The sequence below is a fragment of the Monomorium pharaonis genome, chromosome 4 (assembly GCF_013373865.1).
Source record: "Monomorium pharaonis isolate MP-MQ-018 chromosome 4, ASM1337386v2, whole genome shotgun sequence".
Classification (NCBI taxonomy): Eukaryota; Metazoa; Arthropoda; class Insecta; order Hymenoptera; family Formicidae; genus Monomorium; species Monomorium pharaonis.
This window is the reverse complement of record NC_050470.1, coordinates 14,343,401-14,367,599: the sequence shown is the minus strand read 5'-3', so window position 1 is coordinate 14,367,599 and position 24,199 is coordinate 14,343,401. Positions and strand designations below refer to the sequence as shown.

General features: G+C 31.0%; 3 protein-coding genes across 5 annotated transcripts; 1 reads left to right on the top strand and 2 right to left on the bottom strand.

The window, feature by feature from the left end:
* Positions 1-1,486: 1,486 nt before the first annotated feature.
* On the bottom strand, positions 1,487-23,073 carry LOC118645058. 2 transcript variants are annotated; one of them, XM_036285383.1, is made up of 5 exons: positions 22,742-23,073; positions 22,172-22,272; positions 2,113-2,627; positions 1,701-2,016; positions 1,487-1,635 (listed from the first exon to the last, which is right to left on the bottom strand). In XM_036285383.1, exons 3-5 carry the CDS (start codon positions 2,266-2,268, stop codon positions 1,520-1,522), a joined length of 588 nt encoding a protein of 195 aa, XP_036141276.1. In that variant the 5' UTR covers positions 2,269-2,627; positions 22,172-22,272; positions 22,742-23,073; the 3' UTR covers positions 1,487-1,519. The 2 variants fall into 2 exon arrangements, with proteins under 2 accessions (XP_036141276.1, XP_036141277.1); XM_036285384.1 differs by lacking the exon at positions 22,172-22,272.
* On the bottom strand, positions 5,281-6,805 carry LOC118645329 (trichohyalin-like). The gene is made up of 2 exons (XM_036286201.1): positions 5,488-6,805; positions 5,281-5,393 (listed from the first exon to the last, which is right to left on the bottom strand). The coding sequence occupies exons 1-2, from the start codon at positions 6,803-6,805 to the stop codon at positions 5,281-5,283; spliced, it is 1,431 nt and encodes a 476-aa protein (XP_036142094.1).
* Positions 11,235-13,631, top strand: LOC114254184. Of its 2 annotated transcripts, XM_036285380.1 has the most exons (4): positions 11,235-12,315; positions 12,455-12,712; positions 12,845-13,145; positions 13,250-13,631. In XM_036285380.1, the coding sequence occupies exons 2-4, from the start codon at positions 12,587-12,589 to the stop codon at positions 13,543-13,545; spliced, it is 723 nt and encodes a 240-aa protein (XP_036141273.1). In that variant the 5' UTR covers positions 11,235-12,315; positions 12,455-12,586; the 3' UTR covers positions 13,546-13,631. The 2 variants fall into 2 exon arrangements, with proteins under 2 accessions (XP_036141273.1, XP_036141272.1); XM_036285379.1 differs by having other exon boundaries at positions 11,235-12,712.
* Positions 23,074-24,199: the final 1,126 nt, after the last annotated feature.

The following is a 24,199-nucleotide window of genomic DNA, read 5'->3' as shown; positions in this document are numbered from 1 at the left end:
CAGGAACGATATAAGATGTTGACAGGGAAAAGGGTAGGGACGGACTTGACTCTGAGAGGACGATTGAGACCGACACCGCGAACTAGAGGAAACTGCGACGTATACTCGGCACACGAACCGTACTTTTCGTGCTGATAGGACTTTAAAGGAGACAGCGGATTACAAAATGATTCACTAGACTTTAAACTTATTCTAGAAACAATGATAGAAACGTTTATTTCAAAACTTAAATCTAACCCAGACAACACGCTTGTCAGAATGAAAACTTTAAGAGAACTTTTTTAAGAAAACATTTAGATATCTTGGAAATGATGTCAAAATGGTAACATTTACCAGAGACGTCTACTAAGAGAGGTCTTTAAGATCTCTCATTGAAGAGTCTTACTTAAGTTTCTTGAAAATGTTATTCTTATGACATCAGTTAAATGATACCAGCTTGGTATCTCATAAAAGATATCACAATGCTGTCCGATTTTTGAGCCGTCCATGCGAGTCGTAGTTAACTCAGAAATCAGACAACACTAAGAGGTCTTTGAGATATCTGATTAAAGAGTCTCATTTAAGTTTCTTGAAAATGTTATCCTTATAACATTAGCTAAATGATATCAGCTTGATGTCTCATAAAAGATATCACAATGCTGTCCGATTTTTGAGCCGTCCATGCGCGTTGTAGTTGACTCATAAATTAGATAACATTATAATATCTTGAATGAGAAATCCATTTGATATTATTTAAAAATTATTATAAAGATAATGTTTTCAAAAATAACGGTTTGCCTACAATTACTGTGCACAAAAAATGTACAAAATCTAAATTTATCATGTACTAAACAAAAACAGAATAATAAAAACCATCTAATTAACCATTTGAACGCTTCAAACTATTAATGCTAAAAATAGATCGTAATTTCCATCAAATTATTAAGGCTATGGAAAAAGATAAATTTAACAATATGAAATTAATAAGTAAATAAATTAATGCTATTTATTTCTAATGTTTTGCAAAATTTAATTGCTTTTATAAAAAATAATATAATTGCGTCAGTTTATAACATATTGGTATTATATGTATAAGACAATAACAAGTACCCATATCGATTAATCAAATTGGCGTAGCAGATAGAGTACAAGGTTCGTCATCCTAAGGTTCCGGGTTCAAACCTACTAGCGGCAAGTAAGAATAAAATAATTTAATTTAAATTTAATTAATCAATAAAAATTTGTCCTTAATTTAGTATGTTACTGTTGATAAAAATAATTTAAAAAAAAAAAGAATTTTTATTTTATTTTTTTATCTTTAGTTGCAGATTTAAAATATCTAATTTAAGAAATCTTTTAGATATACGATTTAAAAAATTTTTTAAATATCCGATTTAAGAAATTTTTTAGATATCCGATTTAAGAAATCTTTCCGTCCGTTCCGCACTGTGTCCGTTTATTACTGTGTCTGTTTGATCTGTGTCCGTTTGTTACTGTGTCCGTTTCACTCAGCTTGCTGTGTCCGTTTATTACTGTGCGCTTATCTGGGACTCACTCCGTTCAATTTACTACTAATTTCTTGATTTAATGTATACATCTTTTTCTCAAAAGCTTTTGTATCAAAGACTACGTCAGACACACCTGCTAATGCACTACCTGTAAGAAAATTAGAACTTAATATGCAACAATTTAGAAAAAATTAAAAAGCAGTTTTTTTTTACCTGATAAACGGGATGAACGGGGTGTAGAAGTAAATGTTGTTACATGAGAAGTAATCGGACTCATTTCACGTAATTCTAATGGAGATACATTGTGCATTGAAAATGATAATTCTTCACCAAATGTATCATATTTAGATATCATACAATTATCCTTTGATGTACTTGGCATTTCTAAACTTATCGATCTTGCATTTGTCTTTTTAGATGCATTATTTTTTGATGATACTTTCTTCATATTCTGAACTTTCATCGAAAAATTTTTGCGTTGAATATTAGAATCAATATTTTTCTTTGCAGCATCAGATACTATCTTTTTCTATAGAGACATTTTAAAACTTGAACTTACATCTATTAAATTAGAACTTATCTCATGCTGCACATGCAACGTAGAAACTAATTTTAATTTACTTACGTTGTCTTCTATCAAACATTTTTGTTTTTGTCTTGCTGTCTCTATGATAACTGAAGTTTCCTTCTTATTCATAGCTGAAGTTTCTTTTTTTGCTTGACGTATTTTTATAAGTAAAAGATTCTTTTTAGATTTGGTATTTTGATAAGACATTAACATTGTGTCATTCCTTTTTTTTAAATTATTATTATTATTCTTATGTACTATTTCAATTTTTGTTGTGTTGCTATCTTTAGTACTTTTCTCAGCTTTATTTTGTGATTGTAAGGAGATAAGTGGTAGAGAAGAAGCACTTTGTTTACATCTAAATTCTTGTCTAGCACCATCATCTCCATTAAAATCCGAATCATCAGAAGTTGAATTATTTTTAAGTCTCTTTTTTGTCGAGAAAGAATCATCAGATGAAAACTGTTGTCGCTTATTTTTTTTACGTTTGCTACGACCAAATTCATATTCTGTTTCATAATTGGAAGATATAATATATCCATTCCGAGCATTCCGTGCAGCCAAAAGTGTATCTAAGAAATACAATAAAGAGAATAATTAATAACTTAATAGACAAAAAGAAAACACATAATAAAAAGATGTAATAAGAAACAACATACCATATAATTTTAAAACAACATCCCAGCTAGCAAAATGACGCAAACTTTGCGCGAAGTTTGCTGCAAACTCGAGCAAACCTTTGCAACAAAATTACGACAAGGTGTGTCCGCATTAAGCTTAGCTTTTGCTGGCAAGGCTTGTTGTAAATAGTATGACGCATATTTTATGCAAATAACAGGGTAAAACTTACTAGTAAAGCATAACAACAAATTTGCAGCAAGAACAAGGCAAACCTTGCTGTACACAATATGATAGCAAATTTGTGGTAAGAACAGGACAAATATTGTCGAAATTTAGATCAACAAAAATGATTATTAGACTGAAATATTAGACTGATTAGTCCAATATCAAATGTGAATGGTGCAATCGTACTTGGTTCTCTGTTCTCAACGAGCCCCTTTTATTAATCCAGTAGGTAAATCTTTTTCACGAGAAATGCGCCATCTCGAGATAGATAGTAAAGTCAGAAATAAAATTTAAAACCCGATAATGCAACCCTGTTATTTGCATAAAATGTGCGTCATACTATTTGCGACAAGCCTTGCCAACAAAAACTAAGCTGTTTATGGACACACCTTGTCGCAATTTTGTTGCGAAAGCATGCTCGGCAAGTTTTATTTTGTTCTTGCTACTAATTTGCTGTTATTCTGTGCTTAACAAGATTTCCTGTTTCTGCCATAAATTTATCGTCATGTCGTGTAGCAAGGTTTGCTCTGTTATTTGCTTAAATTTTGCATTTTATCGTGTCGGAACAAATCTTGTAATTTCTATACGTAATATTTATGTACAAGTCTTTCTCTGTTATTTGCAGCATCGTGTGATGAAAACTTTTGCCGTAAATTTGCTCGAAACTTTTAGAAAACAAAGCAACAGACAATTACTTGTCATAAAATTGTTGTCAAAATTGAAACAATCCTTGCTGTAAAGCTTTCACGATATGTGATTTTAATAGGCCTGGCTAGCTGGGATTATATATCGGCCATAAAGGATGTGCATCTAATTCTTTTTTAAGTGCAATACCCTGCTCAGACTTAGGAGGCCAAGACATTTTTGTAATTGTCTTATCATTTAAATTTTCTCCTAGCCATTTGGTAAGACCAACTTCAAACAAAGTTTTATCTTTTTCATCGTAATCATCATTTTCGTTTACAAATTTTACAACGACAAACTGGAAAAACAGTGGTGTGTAGTAGTATTAAATTTTTTTATTTCTAATATTTAAAAAAACAATTTTGTTCCTTCGCTCATTTGATACAACGACAATTTAAGAAACTAAATTTTTTAGTTTAAATGTTTTAGAACAAAAATTTTACAATATTATTTTGAAATGCAATTTTGACGTAGTTATTTGGTTTACTCATTATACAAAAATAAAAGTATCAAAAGCTGTACACTCATTGTCAGTGTATTCAATTTTGATTACAGTTCTCTTTTTTTGCAGAAAACTAAACAATTATAATTTTTTAATTATGTTGTCGCAAATGAGTGATATATGTATAAAAAAACTTACATATATATATAATATAAATAGAATATTTTAAAATGTCATATCATTTTATGATTAAAATATCTTTGACATTCTATTTGTAAAATGATACGGTATGAAGTAAAGGTATAGAAACATATTCATCTCTTATGGGAATTAGCCAACATTTGGCAATAATGTTATTCAAAGTAAATACCGATCTTTTTTCACTTAATTTGGACACCTTTACAATGCCAAGTTCAGACAAACGTAAAGGATATGTATAAAAATCAGAAATATTCAAAAAAATATTGCCAACAAAAATTATATCATCCTGTCTACAAACGATATTCCTCAGGACTACAATTTCACCAGTAACTGCTTTGAAGCATGAATCTCTTTTATTGACTTCAAAAATCACATTATTTACTGAAATTTTTCTAAATTGTTCACCGTAGACATTTTCATTAATATCTCTGTGCTCTTTTGAAAGAATAACTTTATTAATATCAGAATCTATAAGTACAACTTTTTTGTTGCTTCGTTCTATCTCACGTTTAGCTGCTTGTTGAACGGGTTTAAAACCGGATTTAAGGTTACTTTTAATTGTTTTCAGTTTGTTTTCATAACGAAAGGCACTGAAAGTATCTAAACAACCATGATCATCACACTCCTGTGCCAAGTGGCAAAAAGAGTGAACATTATATAGAATAGACTTTATTGCGTCCCAAATACGGGGTATACAAGGCGCTTTTTTCACGGAGCGTTCCCGAACCGTTCACATACATAGCCCCTCCACTCCCGAACCGACCTGGCCATATGCGACCCTTACAATCTGTTACCCCCCACCCCCCTCGCACGCCCTCTCCCCCATCCCCTCCCTCTCCTCTCTGACCACTCCTTCTCTCTCTCTATCCATTTCCTCCCCGCTGTCTTCTTTAACCCCTTCTCCTTGAACCTCTCTTTCCTTTTTCATCCTTGGACTTCTCCTCCACTTTCTCCTCCACTTACTCTCCTGTCTTCCTCTGCTCTCTCTGTTTTACCTACTCCATCTTCCTCATGCTTTCTCTCCTTCCCTCCTGCTTCTCCTCCGTCTCCCTCTATCCGAGTCTTCTCTCATTTCCATGTCCAAGGATGTATTCTCTCCACTCTCGCTCCTTATTCCATACTCCTTTCGTCCAATCTCCTTCCCTCTCCTCCGTTTGTCTGCCACCTGTCACAAATCAAAAACATTTTTAATAATCTTGTACCACCATCCCCTCCTTACTTCCTCTTCTCTCCTTCCCTTCCCTCCTCCCTCCATCCACCTCCCTCTTCATCCCAACTCCATCTCCTCTCATCCACCCACAGCCCTCTGTTCGCTACCACCACATTCCTTCCCTTTGCCCTCTCCCTTCTCGCCGCTTCCACCATCCTCCACCTCATCCTTCTCTCCTCCATTGACAGATCCTCATCTACTCCCACTCCCCATGTCCCCTTCACCTCCCCTCCCCTTGCTAGAATCTCCTCCCTGTCCGCCTCTCTTACTATTTCTGTAATTAGTACCCATCTTCCCCCCTCCCCCTTCCTTTCTTCCACCCTGTCTATTGTCACCCTCCTTCCCAACACCCGCTCCATGATGCCCTCTACAAAGAACCTTCTCTCCTCTCCATCCTCCCCCTCTACCCCTCTCCATACTACATTCTTCTCCCTTCTCCTTTTGTCCTCTTCTTCTCCTGCTGCCCTCCTTCTTTCCTTCTGCGTGACTCTCTCTCTCTCCTCCAGTCTGCTCCTCGTCCTCTCCTCCATCTCCTTCCTTCTATCTGTCCTCTTCTCCCAATCCTCCCCCCTCTTGACTTGCTCTGGCTCCTCTCTTCCCTCCTTCCTACTCCTCCCTTCTTCTGTCACCTTCTGCCCATTCTTCTTCCTCTGTATCTCTCTCCATTCACTTTCCCTTTTTTCCTTTACTATGTCCTTCTGCCACTTCTTTAGCGTCATCCCTCTTTCTTCTTCCTCCTCTCTCCTTCTCTCCTCTCCTTCTGCCTTTCTCTTCCACAGCCTCTCCTCCTCCGCCTCCACCTCTCTCCACCACTCCTCCATCATCTCTTCTGTCACCTCGTTCATCTCTTCCCTCCTCTCCTTGTCTCTCTCTCCTCTGACCCTCAACCCCTCCCCTCCATCTGACCTCCTTTCCTTGCTCTTCGCTTCTTCTTCCCTCCTCTCACCTTTTATCTCCTTCTCCTTTACCTCTCCTTCCCCCTCAGTGACCTTCCTCCTTCTCTCCTCTTCCTTCCTCTCCTTGCTGTCCCTCTGCTCGTCTCCGCTTCCTCTTCTCTTGAAATCTCTACTTCCAACCTTCTCTTCTGTTGATCCCTGCTCTTCTTGTCCCTCCGTCTCCTCTTCCCCTCTGCTCTCTTTCTGTTCTCTTTCCTCTCCAGTTTTCCCCTGTCTTTCCTCTTTCTCTATCCAACTCCTCCATAACCCCACCAAGTCCACTATACCTTCTTTTATTCCTCTCAATTCCTCTCTAATTTTCCTCAGCTCTCCGCTGTCCATCTTCCCGTCTTCCACCTTTTTTCCTCTATCACTATCCTCTCTGCTTTCTTTGTTCCGCTTCCCGCTTTTCACCTCCTTTTTCACCACCATCTCAGTTCACGTCACCTCGTGCTTCCCTTCTCCCTACTCCTTTTCGATGTTCGATTCTTCTCCATCTTTCCACTCTCGAACTCTCCACCAATCCCCATCTCATCGACCCATCGCTTTATCGATATCCCATGATTTACCACTCCTTTCCCTCTCTCATTCCTTCCACCAATCCGTTTCTCTCCTCGTATATCGATGTCTCGCATCCGTCACTCGCTCCTTCCGTCCGCCGCGCCATCTGTCCAGACCGCCTCTCCGCTTCCTTCCGATCCTGCGCCTCGCGTTCTTCCACCAACTCTCCATCTCTTCACTATCACCTGCTCCAATTTCTTTCACCATGTCTCCTGCTTCTCTGCCTTCCGTCTCGTGCTTCCCTTCAATGCCCCGGTTATTCCTCCTCCTCCTCTTCCTCGTCCATACCTTCTCACATCATTCCTCACTTTTTTTCCACTAATTCACCTCTTTACAACCGCGAGCACTCACTCAACCAACCTTCTCCTTCCGCCATTTTTTCTCGAGTGAACATTATATACAACAAATGATTTTCCAAATAGTGTGACAGAATATTCGATAAAAGTCTTCAGTATACCATTTGCACAAGTGTTCAAAGTTTTATAAAGAATTGGACTTGTAAGAATATAAATACCGCAATGCAATAATAGAAAGTGCTTATAAATATTTCTATCAACATGCAAAGCAAAAGCTACAATACCATCGTATAAGCACAAACGACGGAATTCCGTTGCTTTGTAAAATGATAATTCATTTAAAGGTCTTGGTTTTCTAACGAAATCTTGAGGGCAAGAAGGAGCTAATAGAAGTAGACTATCAGATATTCCATTTACAACAGTCCAGTGCAGTTTCCATAGAGTTATCCAATTTTTCCATACTGCCAATAATCTCTCAAATACGCCTTCATATACCAAATGCATGGGCTCTAACCGAAATTGAGAAACCATTTTAGTATTAATTTGAAGAAGAGGTGATACTCCTCTATGATGGCGAGGCTGCATTTGATTTTTGAAACTTTCATCCGTTCTTAAAGGAGCATCTAGATCAATATACGTTTGCCTATAATCCAATCATTCTCCCCATACTGTACATTTCTCGCAAGAAGCATATCCATTATGACCAATGCAACATTTTATTAATTCTCTAGCTGGAGCATCAAGAACATAATGTCTGATGACAAAGTTATACGTTCTTTCATTTCGTATATAACCATTAGTTATCAGATTTTCAGCTTCATTTATAAAATCTTGTAAAAACTTTTGTATATTATTGGGATCAGAATTCCCAAAATAAATTGCAATAATAAATGGTTCATTTTTAGTTCCTACGAGATGCCCTAAAATAGGCCAAAATTTTTTCTTTGAACTCCGAAAAAGAGGGAGTCCGTCGCAATTAATATCTATTTCAATTTTTCTATTTACTTGCAAGTAATCTCTTAAAATTAGTCCATCCAAATAATTTTAGATTCCTCGATACCAAAATTGTCCTCTATTTTCAAATTGAGTAATATATACATCATCAGTTTTCAATAAAGTCTTATAACTTTTAGGCAGATTATTAAATACAGTTCGAAGCTTTGCAAGAAATTCGTCTATTTTGGACATAGAAATAACACCACCTGATAAAGCCCATTTACGTAAAGCTGATAGCAGATAAATTTCCTTTTGCTCATCATTTTCAAAAACCATATTAACATTTTCATTTTCACTTTCATTTGTATTATCACTCTCATTAATATTTTCATTTTCCCTTTCATCTGTATTATCACTCTCATTAATATTTTCATTTTCCTCTCCACTTTCATCTGTACTTTCATTATTATAGATATTTTCATTTTTGTTTATGTTATCACTTTCATCTGTATTTTTATCAGAACTCATTCTACTTGAAAGTTCTTCAAAAGTTATATTATTTTGAATCTCAACCTCGCTTTGAGAATGATGATTTAAATCTATTAACTCATTAGCTTGTAAGTTTTCTTCTTCAGATTCTATTAAAACTGATAAATTGCTATTACTGCTATTGCTCAAATTACTGTCGTTAAACCTGCATTTTGGTTCTAGTAATCTATGGACTTTTTTCAAGAGATCATCTTGCTGCTTTTCAAGTTTTAATTTTTTTGTAACTCTTTTCTCAGCTTTCTCCTTCCAACAACGTTTATAACGCTGCAAGGATTTATAAAAATATAAGAAAACTGATTAACCGGTGTCAATAACCTATGACTTGCGCATAAAGTTATTCAAATAATATTAAGAAAATTTCTATAATCAAATTCTATAATCAAATAATACAATAGTAATAAGTTGTTACAATTGTAAAACTCTATATGATAATAAACCAAACTTTCACAGATGCGAAAATATATATGGCGCCAAATTATTCTCTAACAGTAGTGCCACATCGTACAAATTTTGTTCTAGCAATAAATAAATAAAAAACGAGAAATATTAATAAGTAGTAAATATATCAAATTTTCTTTAGAAAAAAGTCCAGAGATTTATCTTTCTTTTCTTTTAATGGATCCTCCAAAATATTAATTAAAGTCTAAAACTTGTTCTCAAATTCATTTCTTATACCTATTATATTTAAAAAATTACCATATCATATATAGAAAAATAAGAAAAGATATTTTTGTTAACAGCAATTTGCAAAATTTTGTAAACTTGAAAAATATCCATTGTATTATTTTATAAAATATTTAAATGATGTAAAAAGAGTAACCCTATAATTCAATAGGTTTTTGCTTCGCTGCATAAAGTAGATACAATATTAGTAATTAATATCATTATGGATGATATACTGCAAGCAATTATATAATGTTTAGGTGCAAATATTGCAGCACAAAACTTAAAACTATATTTTATGCATTCACAAAATAAAGAAAAAGATTACATTAGTTTAAATTTAGACAATTTAATTTTAAAAAGTTTAATTTTAGCGAATTTAGCTTGTCACATGATAAAATTAAAAAATCATTGAAATTACTAAGATATTGCTTTGTAGATATCATTGTGTGCTTACTACCTATGATTAGTATTATTTATTACAAATGCAACACATGTAAAAGAATATATAGGCTAATAGGCAAAAAATAAATACCAAACAAAATTTTGAGTAAAAAATCATTTATCAGATAAAAATATAAAAAGAAGAAAATTAAACCGCTTAAAAAAACAGTACTTATTCGCTTAGTATTGTGGATATCCATTGTAATCAAAGACAACAAATATATTTGCAAGATTTTTTTTTTCCTTCTTTTGTATCTATTTTGGACTTCCAACTTTATAAAGTCAGTACCACGGTTGATGTCTCTAGATAAACAATATACAAAAGAGAGATTAGAACAATAAGATTAAAAATAATTAATCGTTAAAGAGGTTTTCCAGCTTAGAAAGATAGAGGGAAGTGACTTGATTTTTTATATTTTTGAACACATAAACTTTTGGCCAATAACATCTTTTAAGAAGAGAAATCCTGAACGCTTGAATATTAATACAAAGTTTGGATATTTATTGCAGGAAAATTAATGAAGCAAATATTCTTAATTTTCTTTATTATAAAATATATATTTAACTACATTCAGGAATTAAAAAAAAATTTAATAAAATAAAAAAGTTATAGCTTTTTTCCGGTAACACCTCGCCGTTGCTGGTGAATTGCGATCCTCAATCACCTGGAAACAAAAAAATAAAAAATTTTCTTAAAAAGAAATAGTATACTCCAGGTAGCAATATGTCGTCATTATGACATCATTTTAAGGTCATTTCTCGTCATACGACGTCAGATGACTGAGTACCCGAGTAGAAAATGTAATAGGGCACCTATAAGGCCCTGATAAGGCTTCCTTAAAATTATTCAGGCCCTAGTAAGGATATATAAGTAGGGCCTGAAAAAAAAGTGAAACAAATGGTTTAAGAGCACCTTAAAGGAAAAATTATCAGGGCCCTATAAACAAATATTAACAGGGCTTTATAAGGCAACCCCTAATTGACTCTGATAAGGGATGTAATAAAAATAAAAATTTAGGAGTTATATTATGTATACCATATCCAAATCAGGACCAAACGTCAAATCCGGCATGCCTGATTCGGTCATTATTACAGCATTTTCTGCAATCGAAAAAACGGTCACCCATCCATCTGCAAACTACCTTGAACGCTGCTTGACTTTTAAGAGCGTACAGGAACTGACACCTCGAGTTGATCCATGAACCATTGATGTTTGTGGATATTTATATGTTATACATACGTGTTGTAGATCAATTCAATAGATGTTAAAAAGATGAAACATGTTTAGTTAAATTATATTTTTATAAATAAATATTAATTAACAAATTTTTTTATTAATTTTCACATACAAGAAATATGTGGAATAACTTAAAAAACGACCGTTTTGATAAAAAAAAACAAATTTTTGCAACAAAAATCAGTTGCAAAAAATTTTTTAAATAATTTTTATAAACAAAGAACATATATATTATAAACATTATATTATTTGTTATAAACATGGACATATTATACATATTTCCGTCGTGGTTTATTTTAGGCTAGGATAATTATTTGTTAATTTGTTTATAATAAATTGTAAAAATTTTTTTGCAACTAATTGTTACAAAAATTATTGCTAAAAACTGCATTAACATTTTTTCGATATCGCAACTTGTCGTTATTAGCTTTTTGTAACCAAATCTTATTTAGTAAATCTAAGACATTCTTAATAGTACCTTGAAAGGCCCTTATTAGCTTTTCGTAACAAAATCTTATTTAATAAATCTAAGGCATCCTTAATAGTACCTTGTAAGGCCCTTATTAGCTTTTCGTAACAAAATCTTACTTAATAAATCTAAGGCATCCTTAATAATACCTTGCAAGGTCCTTTTTTGCTTTCCGTAACAAAATCTTACTCAGTAAGTTTAAGGCATCCTTAATAATACCTTATAAGGCCCTGATGTGGTAATATTAAGGTAACCCTTTTTATGGCATCCTTATTAAATCCTCATCGGGGCTTTATGCTACATAAGGATTTCCCTAACTATTTTCTACTCGGGTAATGACATAATATAGACGTAACATTTTTGACGACATATTCGTCATAGAAATAACGTCATTAAAACGTTTTTTAAGGTTATTTTTCTATTACTTATTTTATTGATTTATTAATTTATTTTATTAATTTTTTGGTGCAAAACATCGATTCAATATCCACTTGATGAGTTAATTTTTATCGGATATATTGATGTTAGTGGCTATACTGGCTATACTTGTGGCTTGTGGCGTGGCTACATGGCCGATAGTTTTTTCGGGGAGCATGAGTGTATGTGCGACTCAACGTGTGTGAACGGAGCGGATACGGATCAACTAACGGATGTGTTTCGATTCCATGTGCATTAAATTCATTCGATATTTCGCGACATATTCCCAAAAGAAAGGAGAAAAAATCGACTAAACGGAGAAAGCTGTGGCAGAAGAACAAAGCAGGCGTCCACGTACAGTTATTGCAAGGTTAAAACATGCAAGCAATTTTTTTTCGCGCGCGAACACGTGTTTTGCGCCAAATATTTCTGATGCAATCGACCGCAATTTTATATTCACTATTATAATATTAATAATAGATCGTTTATCTTTGCATTTTATTATTTAGATTTTGTCTACAAATCATCATCTACAAGTCATCGTCTTTAACAAACATACGAATCGTAGTTCTGAGTCGAATCGTACTTCTGAGTTGCTTTAAAGAGGAGAAGAAAAAGATTTATATGATCGTTTATACTTTATGCGATCGATATTTGTCTATTACTCTGTTCTTTATGTATATTTTGTGGCCTTGCCGTACTTCACCACCTACATCGGCTACGATACATTTAAGTTGTTTTTGGAGGCATCACGTGAATATTTTCAGGTATCATTTTGTTTTTATTATATTTTTTTTTTACATTCAGCGAATAACACGATTTGGCTGTTCAACTTGCAATTGTCATATGAAACGATGATATTTTCTAAGATAGTAACTTTGATTTTATAATTTTTACAGAAACGCATAATCGATATTGATTTGAATTGTACTCATTTAATAGACTCATTTAATGATAAATATTCGCAAATATTAAACTCTAAAAAAAAAGAAAACATGTATTGTGTTGTCGAATTTGATCAAGTAGCAGAAGGTGGCTTAGCGATTGTGCATGCTAACTGGCTCACTCTACAAAAAAAAGAAGTTTTTTGGCCTCCTTATAAAGACCATGGACGTTTTAAGCGGGCGTTAAAAAAAGAAGAAGAAATAAATACAAACACATGGGATATTTACGGAATAGTGCGCAGTTTCTATGAGACTGGTAAATATGTAAACTTTATGATTAAAAATGTTTATTAAAATTTAAAAGGTAATTTTTTAAATTAAATTAATAATTAAAAATTGTAATTTTCTAAATAATTTTAGATGATTTAGATAAGGCTAGACAAAAACTTTCCGTAGCAGAAGTAACAAGTGATCTTAACACAGAACCAGAAGAAAATTTACAATCTCGAAAAAGATTCAGAACTTTACCAATACGTCTACAAGAGAGTAGTGATGATGAGAATAAAGAAAGTGACAATGAATGTAGATTTCAACAGCCACCAAAAATTATTAAAAGGACTGACAATGAGACACTAAGAACTACACTAAGAAATATAGATTTAAATACTACATCTCAGACTTCTAACCTGTTTGGTATTATATTTAAAATATTCTAAATTTTTAGTATTATCATATAAAAATGTAAAAACATATTTTTCCAAACATAAAATACAAAATAAATAAATAAATATACATATTTAACTAAATAAAAATTCTTTACATTTATATAATATATAATAAAAAGTATATACTATAAATATATATATATAATATATTAAATTTTTTTGTATATACTATATATATTTTTTTAATTTATTTTTTAGGAAAAAGTTTTGATAAAATTGGAGCAAACAAAAATATTAAAAATAATCCAAATTGTCAGATTCCAAATTCAGATGAGTCACAAAATATTACAATTCTTAGTAAGTATATTTTATTAGCAAAAAAAGTATAAAATTATTAAAAAATAAAATGGTTTGATTTTACAAATGCAATTTTTAGATGTTGATAGCAGTAATATTAATAACAGCAATAATACTCTTAATAATAATATTTTCAACCATGATAGTATTAATACACTAACAAGGGAACCTCGCGAACCCGAAAATTCTGATTTTAATGAAACTTGGCATAAATGTAGAGGGGGTGAATATATGAATTTAGAAATTAAAAGTTGGTGCTTATAAACGGTTTAAAGGGTTGAAACCACCCTTCAAAAATTTTGAGTTTTTGCCTTTTCTGGATATATCTCGTAAACTAAACAAAATATTAAAAAATGTTTCATACAAAAGTTTTACTGTGTATATACCTCTATTTAACTATGTTATTTATTTAAAAAAGAAATCTTTTTTTCAAAAACAAATTTTTTTTTTCTTTAAAAAAAATTTTTTTGAAAAAAATAAATATGATAGTTAAATAGAGGTATTCATGCCGTAAAACTTTTGTATGAAACATTTTTTAATATTTTGTTTAGTTTACGAGATATATCGAGAAAATGCAAAAATGTCTCAACTTTGAAGCGTGCTTTCACCCCTTCAAGCCGTTTTTGAACCAAAATAAAACATTTTTAAATTAATGTATTTACCCCCTCTACATTTATGCCAAGTTTCATTAAAATCAGAAAATTTTCTGTTTGGTCTTATAAACGGTTTGAAGGAGTGAAACTACCCTTCAAAGGTTGAGATATTTTTACCTTTTCTCCATATATCTCGTAAACTAAACAAAATATAAAAAAATGTTTTATGCAAAAGTTTTACAGCATAAATACCTCCATTTAAATACGCTGTTTATTTTTTGAAAAAAAATTTTTTTTTTAATCAAGATAAATTTTCAATAAAATTGACTTTTATGTATATAGCATTTATAAAGTAATTATACTATCTTATACTACGTTTTATTTATATCATCTATGTGTATATTATATATGTTATATATTATCTACGTTATAATACTATACATTTATATTATCTGCATCGTTGTATGTATTAGTTTTTATCTAACAGTTGCGCAATATTAGTAGTCACGTTGCTTTCACACAGTGTTCATTCTCTCTACGTCACATATTTCACATTCAAGTTTTATATTCGTCATGTCACAGTATGTATCATATATGAAATCACGTATTAATAAAAGTTTGGTATCTTTATTAATGGTGTTACGCGTCATTTTCACATCAGTGTCAAGTCTAACGTGTGTTTGATCAGTACATCAGTATCACATCTAACATGTGCTTGATTTTTCTTGTTAGATTGTTTTTAATTAAGCAAAGCATAATGTTACACATAAATGTTGCGAATGTTCTTAATATGTTAATTATTTTATTTCAAATTACACATATTCCATCAACGCCTATAAATGAAAGAGAAATACAATTACGTGATGTGATAAAGGATATTATAACAAATGCAGTGAATGACTTATCATTTGATGTACACACTCATTTTGCTTTAAAATTTCAAAATTATTTGAAAGTGGATTTACCTGGCATAGAATATGTAACAAATAAAGTGGAAGAATTTTTAGAAAATGATAATGTTGATTATGAACCTAATAATGAATATAATTGTGAACCAGAAGACGAAATTTTAAATAGTAGCTATAAAAGGAAAGCCGTCGAATATTGGAGAAGTGATAAAAGGCCGACACTCTCTTTTAGGAGTGCAACGTCGCTTCAAAAAGGTGAAGTCCCTACCACAATTATCATTTAAAAAAAATTCTTCCTCATCATTTGTTACATATTCTATGTCAGGTAAATCCACTTCCCAATAATTTTAAAATTCTAAAGCAGTATCAGTGTGTACATCAAATGATAAGTCATATTCACTCTTATAATATCATTTGTTATAATATCCTCTATCACATCACGTAATTGTATTTCTCTTTCATTTATAGGTGGAATATGTATAATTTGAAATAAAATAATTAACATATTAAGAACATTTGCAACATTTACGTGTAACATTATGCTTCGCTCAATTAAATAATCTAACAGAAAAATCAAGCACTCGTTAGATGTGATACTGATGTACTAATCAAGCACACGTTAGACTTGATACAGATGTGAAAATGACGCGTAACATCATTAATAAAGATATCAAACTTTAATACGTGATTTCCATTTCATATATGATATATACCGTGATATGACGAATATAAAACTTGAATGTGAAATATGTGACATAGACAGAATGAATTGTGTGAAAGCAACGTGACTACTCTAATATTGCGCAACTGTTAGATGAAAACTAATACATATAGGGATGCAGATAATATAAATGTATAGTATTATAACATACATAAAATATAACATACATAATATACACATAGATGATATAAATAGAACGTAGTATAAGATAGTATAATTATTTTATAAATGCTATATACATAAAAGTCAATTTTATTGAAAATTTATTTTAATTAAAAACAATTTTTTTTTTTAAATAAACAGCGTAGTTAAATAAAGGTATTTAGGCTGTAAAACTTTTGTATAAAACATTTTTTTATATTTTGTTTAGTTTCCTCCTTCAAACCGTTTATAAGCCCAATCAAAAAATTTTCTAATTTTAATGAAACTTGGCATAAATGTAGAGGGAGTAGATATATTAATTTAGAAATGTTTTATTTTGGTTCAAAAACGGTTTGAAGGAGTGAAACCACACTTCAAAGTTGAGACATTTTTGCATTTTCTCGATATATCTCTTAAACTAAACAAAATATAAAAAAATGTTTCATACAAAAGTTCTACGGCATAAATACCTCTATTTAACTATGCTATTTATTTTTTTCAAAAAAATTTTTTTTTTAAGGAAAAAAAATTTGTTTTTGAAAAAAAATTTTTTTGAAACAATAAATAGCATAGTTAAATAGAGGTATTTATACTGTAAAACTTTTGTATGAAACATTTTTTAATACTTTGTTTAGTTTACGAGATATATCGAGAAAAGACAAATACTCAACATTTTTGAAGGGTGGTTTCAACCCTTTAAACCGTTTATAAGCACCAACTTTTAATTTCTAAATTCATGTATTTACTTCTTCTACATTTATGCCAAGTTTCATTAAAATCAGAATTTTCGGGTTCGCGAGGTTCCCTTGTAAGAAATACATCAAATGTAGATTCAAACGTTGATGTGTGTCATAGTTCTAAAAACGTATTTGGTAAGTTTTATGATGAATTTATTATATTTATCATTTCTTTATAAATAACTGTTTTTTACATTAAACTTTAGCATTCAGTTTTATTACGATTATTTATGATTATTTCTTGGTTTAAAGAAGACTTTATAATAAAATTTTATAATTTTTTAATTACGTATTAGTATTTTTTATTTTACATTTAATAAAAGTTTTATATATAAAAATACAATAATAAATTTTACATTTATATTTTTAGCTTTTCATAAAAAAATATTACAGCAGTTAATGCTTATTAAAGAGCAGAATAAAGAAATACTTACAATACTTAATCAGAAAGAGACTCGACAAATAAATACATGCATTCCAGAAAATTTACCAGTACGGTTACCATTACAATCAACAAATGATGTTGCAATATTAGAAAAATATTTAGAAAACAAAAATAATTCTTCAGCTTTGGTAAGTTTTTAATGTAAATAAATATAAAAAAATTAAAAATTATTGTGAAGTAAAATTAGTAGAAACTTAAAAATAAAATAATATTAACTATTTAATATTATTTAACTAAATAACTATTTAAAAAAAAAGTTAACTTAGTTAATTTCTACACGCGCGCGCGCACACACACACACACATACACACACACGTGAATGTATGTGTATAATATGTACATATACATGTACAGGGTGAGTTTTAATGGATGTCCCGGCCTTTTACCATCAGAAATTTACCGACGATAACTTACCGACTGTATCTCTAAAGATTCGGACGGCCCATAGGTGGCAGCTCTGTGGGTCAGCGGTAAGTTAAGAAGTATTTTAATATTTTATATTAGAAAAAACAAATATCTACTCATATTTTTGCCAATAATGTAAAACATTAACATGCCCAAGTTGTCGTCCTGTTAAAAAAACAATAATGGGAGAAAAAATGTATCTGTAGAAGAATATCTAGCTGCAGGTTTAATAGATCGAAGTTGTGCTTTGCTTTCTCGTTTCTTCTGCCGCCAGCCTCGCAAAAACCTTATAATGTGGCTTTCTTCTTAATCATCACACTTTCCGGAAATTATAATCATGTCGTATAGTTCTTTTAAAACGCTGGGGATAAAAATTGAAAATCAACAGGTTCGCAGTTTCTGCAATCAATCAGGAGAACAGTTGGAAAGACTGCAAACTTGACGATTCTCAATTGTTTTTCCTAACGTTTTCTCTGATTGTGTTATATCGTGTGTTTCGTGTGAGAGAACGTACATCAAAATGACGGAAAATTATACAAATAAAGAATTGTATGATATGATCATAGTTTTCGGAAAATGCGATGAACAACCGCGAAAAGCTGCAAGACTTTATGCTCGCAAATATCCTGATCGGAGAAAGCCATATCATAAGTTTTTTGCGAGACTGGCAGCAAGATTACAAAGCAAAGCACAACTGCGACCTATTAAGTCTGCAGGTAGATATTTATTTATAAGATTTTTTGACAATTAATATAATGTTAATTATTTTCTTTTTTCTCCTTTCTTTTTTTTATTTTTCCCTCTTTATTTTTTTTTTAATTTTTTTGTACAGGACGACTACGGCGCATTGATACCGCGCCTATACAAGAAATGGCTCTTAACGAACCAACTATTGGTACACAAACTATAGCGCAGGTACAAGGAGTTAGCCAGACAATGGTATGTAAGGCTCTAAAATCGGGTCACTTTCATCCTTATAAAGCAATCTTGACTCAAGAACTGCTTATTATTGATGAGACGCGCAGATTGAGATATTGTCGGTGGTTTCTTAATAAAATAGAGGAAAATTATTATTTTTCCAAATACATTTTATTTTCGGATGAATGTATTTTTCATAATAATGGCAACGTCAACCGCCACAATATGCATTACTGGGCTACCGAGAATCCTCACTGGATGCTGCAAGCACACAGCCAAGTCAAGTGGTCAGTGAATGTTTGGGCGGGTATTCTCGGGGACCACATCATTGGGCCATATTTTATTGATGGCAAGGTCAATGGCAATTTTTACCGAAATTTTCTTAGAAACGAGCTTGTCACTTTGTTAGATGAGGTGCCACTGGAATCATGTGTTAACATGTGGTTCCAGCAGGACGGCCATCCTGCACACACCGCCAAAGAGACAAGATTATTGTTAAACGAGAAAATCGGTAGGCATTGGATAGGTCTTCACGGTCCCCAAGAATGGCCAACGCGTTCACCAGATCTCACACCACTTGACTTTTTTTTGTGGGGTTATCTTAAACAACAGGTATATGCAACGCGACCTGTTAGCGCTGAAAATCTGAAGGATAAAATTGTACGAGCTTGCCGTGCAATAACTCCACAGATGTTGTGCCGGGTACGTAATGCAATCTTGGATAGGGCTCTACTTTGTGAGAGGATGGAGGGAGGTCACTTCGAACACATATTGAAGTGAAAACATGATAAGTTATCATAATAAGCACGGTTACACATTGATGAAAAATTTTCATCTGCGTGCATTCTTACTTAATATAACTTCAATATATTTGTTTTGAGACTTACATATTGAATAGGTCGTTAACTTCGACAATATTTTTTAAATTTTTGTAAAAAATGTGGTAAAATATGGCTACAAGTAAAGGTCCACTTTAAAAAACCTAACGCGCCTTTAGTGGAACCTCAAAGGTGGTGTGGAAGACCACTATTATTTTAATTTTAAATTTGTTATAATTAGCATTTGTAACATTGACATAATGTATTTTACAATTTTACATTTAAATTTTATAATAGATGTACACAAATTTATTCTTGGGCATGTTAATGTTTTACATTATTGGCAAAAATATGATTAGATATTTGTTTTTTCTAATATAAAATATTAAAATACTTCTTAACTTACCGCTGACCCACAGAACTGCCACCTATGGGCCGTCCGAATCTTTAGAGATACAGTCGGTAAGTTATCGTTGGTAAATTTCTGATGGTAAAAGGCCAGGACATCCATTAAAACTCACCCTGTATATATATTTTTTTTTCATGTATTATTAATTTAAATATTTATATTTTTTATTGCAATGTTTATTTTATGTTATATACCTGAATTATAGCAATACAAAAGGTTTTCTAATTTGTCTAAAAAAATATTTGTTCTTAATGATAAAATAAAAAAGTTTGAAACGTGATATTAGATAAGCAAAAAAATAAAATATTGTTCTATTTTCTAAACAATTGTAAGTATATATTGCACATTATATTGTATGTACTATAATGTGCAATATGTACATATACTTGCAATTTTTTAAATATTAATATATATTATTTTTATAAAAAATATATGTATGCAAATGTTATATATGTATATATACCCACCAAACACCAAGTTACATGTAACGTACCTGTTAGTTGTAATTTCCCACTCAACAATGTAATTGTAATATAACACACGTGTTATATTGCAATTACATTGTTGAGTGGGAAATTACAACTAACAAGCACGTTACATGTAACTTTGTGTTTGCTGGGTATATACATGTGTATGTGAGCATACACATACACATAAATATATATTTATAATATAATTACGTTATAATATAATTATAAAATTAAATAAAACTTTGTTTCTATTTTATGTATTTTATGAATTTTATGTATTTTAATTAATAAAAAGTTAAAACTCTAATAAATTTGTATTATTAAAAGAATAAATTTTAAAATATAACCAAAAATCACGAATTTTATACGTCATATATATGGCATAAAAATGTCGTCATTTTGTCGTCCTAAATATGACGTCATTGGTCTATGACTTAGGACCGTCATATTAACGTCATATTTACGTCATATCAAAAGTGATTTTAACGTAAACAGTGACTAAAATATGACGTCGTAATAACGACATATTGCTACTTGGGACGCTGTCCTCAACAATCCCGGAATATGTTTATTTGTATAAAAAGTATTCCGGGATCGTCAAAGACAGCGTATACCATTCTTTTACAAGAAAATTTCTTATTTTTTGGTTCCAGATACAAAATAATCCAGGATTGCAAGTTTACCGCAATCCACCGGTAACGGCGAGGCATCTCCAGGCAATAGCTATAACTTTTTTATTTTATTATATTTTCTTAAAAAAAAATTTTTAATGTAGTTAAATATATATATATATTGTAATACAAAACAATTAAGAATATTTACTTCATTAATTTTCTTGCAATAAATTCCCAAACTTTGCATTAATATTCAAGCTTTTAAGTGGATTTCCCTCCTTAAATAATAATCTAATAAATAATAAATAATTTAAATTACACATGCTTTTATTAACAAGTAACGTTAACATGTTTTCACTGTGATATCAAATTAAAGAAAATTGTATCATTCGTAAATATTTCATACCCTTACACGAAAATGGTATGGTAAAATTTGGTTTTTATAATTCTATGTTCTTTAAATGCTATTCCTATACATATAAATATAATCCTTTTATAGAAATATAAGTACAATTTTTTAAATTTATTTGTGATTAAATTACTTAAAATTATCTTCCATAAAATTCAATACTATTTTAGAAAATCATTTTTTTAAAAAGTATATAGTTAAAAAATTTTAAAATATTCAGGAATACATATATATTACATTTATTCTCAAAATGGTTAAGTTTTTATATTATATGAAGAGATAACAGAATCTCCTTAATAAGCAATATATAAAAAAGATTAAAATTTAAAAAAAACTAAGCAAGATAAATTATAAACAGTATTTCACAGCTGAAAAAATAAACACCAACAAGATAAAATAAGGAAATAAAAGATAACTTTTAAATGGTATATATATTTTATATTATAGAAAATTATAGAAAATTAAACAATAATTACAGTAAAAATTAATTACTTGTTAGAATGAAGCAAAATTCATGTAACTTAATATATAAATTAATGATTTATAATGATACTTGATCAAAAAAAAATTTTATTTGTAATTGTGTAAATATGAATAGTGACATAACTATTGAAATTTTAAACAAATCCAATGTAAAGAAAAGTTTTGGTGTACAGCACATCATAGCATAGTTCAAACATCAAAGAAAAAATCATTAAAGGGTAATAATAGAATGAACATGTAAAGACTTACCAACTATAATAAAAGGACAGATTGTTACAGCTCCAAATAACTTAAATATAAGAAGTCAAAGAATTGAACTTCTGCTGAGAGACTAATTAAGTTTTGTGAACCTATAATAAGAATATTAATTAACTAAGCAATACAATTACATAAAATATTAAAAGAAAGACACAAAGTAAATAATATGTAACGAATAAAAACAGTAATATAGGCCAAAAAATAAAAGAATAATGAATAGAAGGAATGTAATAAAGAAAGGTGACAGTCAAAAAAGACCTGTGATTACTAAACAAGATTGCTAAGAACTGTTAGACAGGAATTCTCAAATCCAAACAAACAGTTTGAAAAATAATGATTACTTTTAAGTAATATTATATTACGCGAATTGATTGAATATCTTCTTTTTCTTTTTACAAAAAATGGTCCTCAGCCCGATCAACAGGACTGTCGATGTCGTGATCAATAAAGAAAACTCAACACGAGCACCATTCCGGCGAGACTCAAGATTGATTGAGATTGAGATTGATTGATTAGATATGTTAAGCAAAAATAACCGGAAAAGCAAATATCGAGTAATACCTGTAGTTGTGATGAATAATCAGCGGATAACCGACGGAAATCAGCAGCAGAATAGGACGGTGCACGACGAAAGATGGAATAGGACTCAACAGGACTCGCGACAATTGCGACTCACATACGCTCGCGCGCTAAACATGTTCGAACATCAAAGATGCCCTAGGGTGCGTTCAAATTCCTCACCCGAGTGTTCTCAGGTGTAGTTTTATCCTTGTTTAACATTCAGTAAATAACAAGGATAAAATGATACCTGGAAACACTCGAGTGGGGAATCTGAACGCAGCCCTGCATCTCCTTCATTTGACGCTCTGGCTCTACGCTCTACAATCGCAGCAGCGCCGCTTATGGTTCCTGCATACTGGAGTACTAGCCGCGAGGCAAGCGTTTCCACGTCCAGTATATAGGAGCCATTATGGCGCGCTATTCAAACATGCCAGTAAAAAGTTTTTACAAATAATTATTAAATACAGGCATCAATTATACATGCTTTGTTAGACTTTGTTTACACAATTTACAAGTCGTTTTTTTTCGTAGTTTGGTCTAACTGATTTATATGCAATTATTGATTAATTATGCGATATCTTAAATGTTCATAAATTGTTTCGTACAATATTTTTATAAACAATATGTCATAATATTTTTTAAGATTGAAATCTAAAACCAAATTGATCAAATTTGGAAAGTGCACACAAGAATCCCATGTCAAAAATATAATAATTGATTCAATATGTCATATATTAATAATGATATCAGTTTTTTTACTATTATATATTTTGAATATTATTTCTGACTAAGACTATTTTTTTATATGCATACTTACAAAATTCAATCAATTTGGCTTTAGATTTAAATTTTAAGAAATATTATGACATACATTATAAAAACATTGTATGAAACAAAAGGACCCCGCACATATCTTATGGAAAAGTGTTCCCGGTTAAATTGGCTGAAAGTGAGATATAATGTACTCCATGACGTGCTGATCAAATATGTCCATAGGACCAGGGTCTGAAAATCTCTACATTTTGATATACGGAGCTTTGAATGTTGAAAATATGGCATTTTTGATTATCGTGTCTCGTAGATGATTGGGTTCCTTGATGCGGTTGGCCGTGCTACAGCTAACATACATGTATATACACTATATATAGTGTGTATATATACATGTATATATGTATATAGTGTATATAGTGTATATAGTGTACATAGTGTATATAGTGTATATAGTGTATATAGTGTATATAATCCCAGACAGCACCAGATATCGTACAAATATTATACTCTCATACGTAATGTACTGTGATCATACCGAATATACGTAAAACATTCATATAACGTCTCAGTAGAATGTCATTTTGATATATTCTTAAGATAAACTTAGAATATAGCGACTGAACTTCGCAACTCCTACTGAATATACTGAGATTATATCTAATATACTCAAAACATCCGTAAAATATC